The 7148-nt window shown below is 34.3% G+C and overlaps 2 protein-coding genes across 2 annotated transcripts; one reads left to right on the forward strand and one right to left on the reverse strand.

Moving 5' to 3' along the window:
- The first annotated feature begins 823 nt into the window (after positions 1 to 823).
- Positions 824 to 2027, forward strand: LOC110670630 (uncharacterized). The gene has a single exon (XM_021832735.2). The coding sequence runs from the start codon at positions 993 to 995 to the stop codon at positions 1923 to 1925; it is 933 nt and encodes a 310-aa protein (XP_021688427.2). The 5' UTR covers positions 824 to 992; the 3' UTR covers positions 1926 to 2027.
- A 63-nt stretch (positions 2028 to 2090) lies between these two features.
- Positions 2091 to 6909, reverse strand: LOC110670633 (agamous-like MADS-box protein AGL15). Its single transcript, XM_021832736.2, has 8 exons — positions 6462 to 6909; positions 4958 to 5033; positions 4007 to 4071; positions 3740 to 3839; positions 3569 to 3610; positions 3109 to 3150; positions 2833 to 3005; positions 2091 to 2538 (listed from the first exon to the last, which is right to left on the reverse strand). Exons 1-8 carry the CDS (start codon positions 6641 to 6643, stop codon positions 2451 to 2453), a joined length of 768 nt encoding a protein of 255 aa, XP_021688428.2. The 5' UTR covers positions 6644 to 6909; the 3' UTR covers positions 2091 to 2450.
- Between the last annotated feature and the right edge of the window lie 239 nt (positions 6910 to 7148).

Here is a 7148-nt window from a genome sequence, read left to right on the forward strand (position 1 = left end):
ATTGTCCGTCGTTTGGTGTCTCCATTTTTATAATTTAAAAAAAAAAACTTATGCAATATAAGAACTTAGGAAATCTATCTCTTAGAGCTAATTTTTGAAAATGAGTTAAATATAATTATTTTTTATAATATATTTTGATATTAAGCTACTATTAGAGATATTTAATTTTATAAATTTTATATTTTAAATAATTATATTTAAAAATATATAATTTTCTCTTAGGTGAATTAATCTTGATTCATTTTATTTTTAAAATATAACTTTTATTATGAATATTATATTTTGAGTTGACAAGCATTTCTCAAACAATCAGGTGAGAAATGCCACATTAGAGAGAAGTTGACTGAAATATCTACTGAGATTCCGCAAAAATCATGCTCTAATTTTCGTGAGGAACAACCAAAAATTGTTAGATAAAAGGGTTGATTTAAAATTAAAATCAGACCAATTTAAATTGAATTTGAATAGTCAAATTCGCATTTAATTCGAACTGCAAATGAACTTAATTAAACTTGAATTGAAACCAAATTAAATGATTAAAAAAAAAACTTTGTTCAGCAAGCAACTCAGAAGCTATCTCTATTAATTAACAGGAAATATTGAAAGCACAGCTATTTCCTTTTATCTTCCCTTTCCTATCTTGCTTGCCAAGGAAAGTCCCCCAAGAGGACATTGTTGCCCAAAAACGTGTGGCTTTAGCCTTTAGTGACCTCCTCATTTTAAACTCTTTGTTAACATAACGTGTTTAAAGAAAGAAACAAATTAAAAACACAGAAGGATAATCACATTTGCTTGCTACCATTTATTTCAATATTCAAAGTCTCACAGAGGTTTTGGTTTTTGTCAATTTCTTTTCTTTTTAACTTGCTTCCAATTTAGCTATGAAACAAAGAAGGAAAAAAATATATATATATTTTCAAACTTGGATATAAAAACCAATCTTGCATTGATAACTTCATCCTTCAAACTTCCCTTTTTATATTGAGTTCTCAATGGTACCCTTGGTGGAAAGGCTTAGCAAATTATGCTTCAAGCTGGAGAATCTTCATGACCACCGGCTACCTGAAGCCTTATCAGCTTCTTTGCAGGCTTTTCGATATGATGTTTCTAGTTGTATAACCCACCAGTTGTTATTGAATTCGAATCCTGCTGGATTGGATACCCTCTCCCTAGAATGGATACATAAATGTTTTCAGGTGCTGCCCATGATCAACAAAGCATTTGCAAAGCTAGTTGTGGAGATTGATTACCATGCAAGCAAATGGGAGGCTAAGACCATGGAAGAATATCTCAACTATAGTTTAGACTTGTTGGATCTTCTCAACTACTTTAGTTCTGCTCTTTCTCATCTGGGACTAGCTCGGCTTTCTTTATCTCATGCTTTGAGCCTTGTGAAGAGTTCACCTTCCTCGGCGATGGAGCGTCTGAAGATGATAGAGTTCAAGAGTTTGAGAAAAGAGTTCAAGGATCAAGAGAACAAAGAAGATGAGAAAAAAAGATCTAGCTCAGACAAGGAATGGGTTATCCTTCAAGCTTTGCTGGAGTTAAGGAGTACAGGATTCTGGGTATGCAGTATTGTTTTGGCTGGTTTGTGTGGTGATGATAGGGCTTACTTGAAGATGAGAAGAGCTGCTGGGGCATTATCAAACCCTGCTTTGATCAATTTGGATTCAATTATATGTGGAGTTGTAACGGAGAAAGGATGTGTGCTGAAGGAGGTTAGAGAGTTGAAAGATTCAGCTGATTGCCTCGCAGCCGCCATAGCCAGCAAAAACGGCAGTGATGCAGCAGAGGAGATGCAGAGAAAATTGCAGGAGTTTGAGAAGTTGCTGGATGGATTAAGCAAGGAGGTGAATTGTCTGTTCTCTGAGTTATTGGCTGGAAGAAAAGAATTGCTTAATGGTATTCGGATTCAGAAACCATAAAAACAAATCATAGATTTCTAGTTTTGATTTGTTTTTAAACTCTGTATATAGATTGTATACTTTTGCATAGTTTTTTCATTAATGAGCTTCAAATTGGTGAAATATCTGTTGAAAATTTACCTGCATAATACCTCATTCACAAAGTTAAATCTAGAACTGCTGGAAAAAAAAAAATTAAAAGATGCTTCAATAGAACCAGATTTTTCTCTGAGACATCATATGGAAGCTGAAGTGCATCCTAGTTACTGATCTGGTCATAGCCAAAAACTAAGCAGCAAAGACTATTCTGATACAGGTGAAAAAAAGAAGCAAAACTCAAAATGGGTAACACTAGCTATTTGTTTCCATCTGTCACAAGAGCCTTTCAGTTTCTCCTACAAAAGAAACATCTGTAACCGAAGGAACACTAACTACAACTTTGGAAGGATTTTCATTTGTTTGGCTAAACCAACGCCTCCAGAAACTGCTAGAACCAACTCTACCTGTTTCTATTGACAGTAAAGGAGAATGCCATTAAGAAAATGGTCACAGCAAGACTAATTGGCTCCATGAATCATTGGAATGGCTTTCTCCCTCTGGTGCCTTCCTCTTGCGGTATCTATCAGTTGGCAACCTGGGAGATAAAGCTATATGTGAGAATGAGATAAAGAAATTCAGTATCTGATAAGAGACGTTTGTTTGATAAGGGCAATCAGTTTCAAATCATTTCATATTCTAGCCGAGAAAGAATAGAAAAGGATTTCTTATAAACTGGAATTTTACTTAGAAAGCCTAGTTAGGCATTACCAACATATATACTCCAATGAATTATTGGCAAAACTCAAAATCTCCCCAGAGTACAACAAAAGATAGGCTGTAGAATTTACTAATAAGCTGAAGGGTGAGTAACATGAGAACAGTAGCATACCCTAAATGCAGGGTAGTATCTGAATCTCCTTTCTCGATTGAGTAATTGCAGGCCATGTCTGGACTTGCAGAACCATTGTTTACAAGAGAATGCTTCCTCTCCACAGAATAGTATTCATGATAAGTTGGGACTGAATGATCAGTTGTTGGGAAGAAACATCGAAGCTCCTCTACCTTCAATACACAAGAAGCAAAAATTTGCACAGCATTATAAATAAGACATTTCTCAAAGAAAATGTAAGAAACTCATTATCTGCATAAGAAAACTATAGTTTACCTGTCTACGCAAAGTTTCATTCTCCAGCATGGCCCGCTGTTCCTGATAACAATAAATTGAATAACTGGTCAGAGGAAAGTTATAATTTCTTTTCTGTAAGCAGAAACTGACAAACTTTATCAACGCAGCCATTCAAAGACTGGATCATCTTAGCTAAAACACAACCTCAAATATTTGCTATGCAAATATAACAATTTCTATGATATTATTTCAGATGATATGAAGAAAGCAGATTTGAAATGAAAACCTGCCCCTCAAGGGAGAGGTGTAATTACCAACTAAGCCATGTCTTGACCACAAGATAACTTTCAACTTTTACAACCAAAATCAACACAGTTAAAAGGTTATTCTCATTTATCCTACCAAAATGCTTCCATGAATGATTCAAAAGGAAGGTTTATTGTAATGTTCATTGCCCAAGAGAATGTAAAATACACATAATAGTTAGGGCTCGAATTACCTGTACTCTGGATTGCTCTAGTTGTTCCATCAGTAAATGCTCCTGAACGGATAGAACTTCTATTAAGTTTCTTGAAATGCAAAACTACTTAACCACACCATATGCTACTTTTGCTTCTCATGATAGAACTTGGACAAGAAAAACAAAAATTAACAAAAACATTGACCAAACCTTTTTCTCTTTCACACACAATAACCCTTCATTTAATTGCTGCTCTAGATGTTGCAACTCTTTCAAACTCAAGCCAGTCAGGTCCTGGCCCAAGAGCATCCTATAGAAAACAGAATCATGGATACACACAAAAATGAGTTCTAGAATTATCCCAAAATAATAGTTACAACTCAACTCAGCTCAACTAAGCCTTTATCTCAAAAATTTGGGGTTAACTATCCCAAAATAATTGTTAAAAGGCAACAAAATAATGCAGAGAACACATACAGCTGTTTCGCTTGTAGCTTATCAATTTCCTCTTTAAGGACATCCACCTCCTTTGAATCTTGTTTCTGAAGAGGAAACATACAGTTGGAAACATCAACTCTTACTTGAATTTAGACACTATTCGTCATGAGTAAAGTTCAATATACCATGTAATATGTATGATGTAGAGTTCTCAAAAGTGCTAAGCGTAAAAGGACTAAACAAGCAAAATGTAATTTCATAAACTCTCTTTTCTAATTCTCATCATTAGGACATTCGACTGGACTATATGAATTTACTGCTTTGCAATGGACACATTTCCCTTTAAATCCTCCATGTTTACATCTTTCCTCTGGAAAGATGTGAAATCCTCAAAATTTCATTTAAAATTTGAAATTGTTTTATTATTCTGCCTCACCACTGTCCTCGATGCCAAGGAGTACAAATGCTTTATTAATCTGTTTTCTTCTATGGCGTTTTCACACGTTAAAACATAGAAAATTTGTTTCGCATTCTGAAGAGGAGATGGAAGTGGTAAAACTATGTAAGCTAAGAAGCAAATGGAAGAAATTCAGTTCCTATGCCTAGGAAGCTACACATTTTTTTCAGGCATTTTCATAACGAACATGAAAATTTTTTCGCCAAAACAAAACTACAATTGATATTTCTAGGGACATGCTAATATTCCAAATTCTCTTTTTTCATAAATACTTTACACTTAACCGTGGATAGCAGCATTAAGAAAAGAAGAAGGGGAACACCGTATCAGAAGGAACCTTAAAACAAAACTACTATTAATGTTAAAAGGACAGAATGTTAAATCCATAACATCTAACAGCATTAAAGAAAGGAAGAGAGGAAACAATGTGTAAGAAGGAACCTCGAAATAAAGTAAAAGACACTGCATGACACTTGCATGCATAAACTCACAAAGAACAGATTTTGCTAGTGCAAACATAATTCAAGGGCTACCTCTGCCTTGTATTCTACTCTAGCAGACTCTGTGGAATCTATGCACTTGTTGTATCTTGCAAGAGTTCTCTTCATGCTGTGACAACAGAAATAAGAGCGAATAAGCACATGTTATTATCTTAAAAAGAAGGCAAATTTTTGGTCCTATTCTTGCCAACAATTTTAGGTAAATGCCAGTAAAAGTTAAAAGATCTTTTCTGCAACTATATCAAGAATCACTTAGCGCTCAGGATTGCATATATAACTGGTTTCTATTCTATCTTGATCCAGTGATTCCTCACTTCCACATGATAAATTAAGAGCATTCAGTACTCTTTCACCAATAATCTGATCTTCTCTTTCCGCTATTTTGAAACAAGACCTAGATGTCTTCCGAATATATGGTTTTACTCTTCATCCATAAATCCATGAAAAGACATGAACCACAGTTTAGATGATTGTCCTTCAACCTACACCTTCATTTCTTTCATTCCCATTTCCTCAAAACTCCTCCAAGTGAACAGAGCAGCAGTCAATAGGCAATAGTAATAGCTACAGTAAAAAACCAGCCTAGCAAATAGATAAGGAAGAAGAAGGAATCATTAGAACTAACAAAGAATGCATTTGTTATTAGTCTAACAACATTGAAAACTTTCGAAAGGAAAAGAGTGCCTATAACACATATCAATCAAACAACACAAGTTAATGAGTTCATCTCAGAAGATTAAAGATGAGTATAATCCAATGCATGCATCAAAGTTTAATGAAAAGAAAAACATCAACCACACCACAGCCTGTTGCAAACACAGCTAAATTTATGTTCGGGAAATCCAGTAAAATTCAACATTATCTTTTAGGAAAAAGTACCATCATCGACTTATAGAATAAGAAACGCACATAAATCAATGTAAATTTACCAATCAGAAGAATAAAACCCCACATAGACGTCTATCACATAAACCACAGCTACATGCAGAAAAGCAAATTAACAATAAAACCCCCCAAAACCCCACGATCCTATTCAAGTTGAAAATAATATCTCTGAAAGGGAACATATATATATGTATATAAAACAGAATATCACTGAAAGGAATTTTGAAAAGCTCGTAAACAAAATATAAAACACCCTTCAATATGTCTGATAAAAAATTGCAACGGTAATTGAGGAAAAAAGTAATCAGATAAATTTAGTGAATCATTCATAAAGTAATAACTGAATAAACAACTAATAAAAAAAAAGCTATTTCAGATATAATCAAAACATAATAAAAAAAAATCACATGCAATGATCCAGAGGATTTAAAAATGAAACTTTTAAAAGAAAAATACAGAACTCCTTCATAAATTAGTGAACTTGAGAATAAAATGACAGAAAAGTCCATTCACACATGAAAATTTGCCAGAAAACCAGAGCACCATTAAATTTTACACATGCAATCACTTAAAAAAATTATTCCCAAAAACAATTTTTTTCCCCTTGACTAGCAATGTTAGAAAGGAATGAACATAAAAACACTACTCATACCCAGAGTTGGAGAACTCAAAGAGTTTGCCAGTGTTGGAGAAGATAATAACAGCAACTTCAGCATCACAGAGAATGGCAAGTTCTTGAGCCTTTTTAAGCAACCCAGTTCTTCTTTTAGAGAATGTGACCTGCCTGCTATTTGCATTCTCAATCCTCTTGATTTCAATCTTCCCTCTACCCATTTTTCCTCCACCAAAAACACAAACACCCAACTGATCAACCACAAATACCAACAAAAGGGGAAAAATATATCGGATCCTCTCAAAATTCAATTTCCAATCTTTAAAACAAAGCAAAGAGTTTTCTTTCTTCCTTTCTCTAGATAGACAGAGAGAAAAGAAGCAGCCCTTATTTGGGGTTGCTAAATATGGAGAGAGGAGAAGATAAATGGGTCAGGGAGAAAGAGAGAGAAAAAGAGAGCGTTTTTTTTGACACAAATGGCGAGAGATAGAGGGGCTGGAAACGGCAAGTTTGCATGGCTCTGTATACTAATTAGAGTGTGCTGCATGATTCTTTTGCCACATTTGGAGTGGTTAGGTGCTAATGAGAGTCTATTTTTGTAGGACCCACAAATACTCTTTTGTTCTTTAGTAGGGCTATGAGTGGGTGCCTTTTTAGGAGGTTTCAAAATTATTTATTTCTTTGCTAAATTTAGCATCCTATTTTAGTATTTTGTGTGTAATATTT

Source organism: Hevea brasiliensis, chromosome 14 (genome assembly GCF_030052815.1).
Source record: "Hevea brasiliensis isolate MT/VB/25A 57/8 chromosome 14, ASM3005281v1, whole genome shotgun sequence".
NCBI lineage: Eukaryota > Viridiplantae > Streptophyta > Magnoliopsida > Malpighiales > Euphorbiaceae > Hevea > Hevea brasiliensis.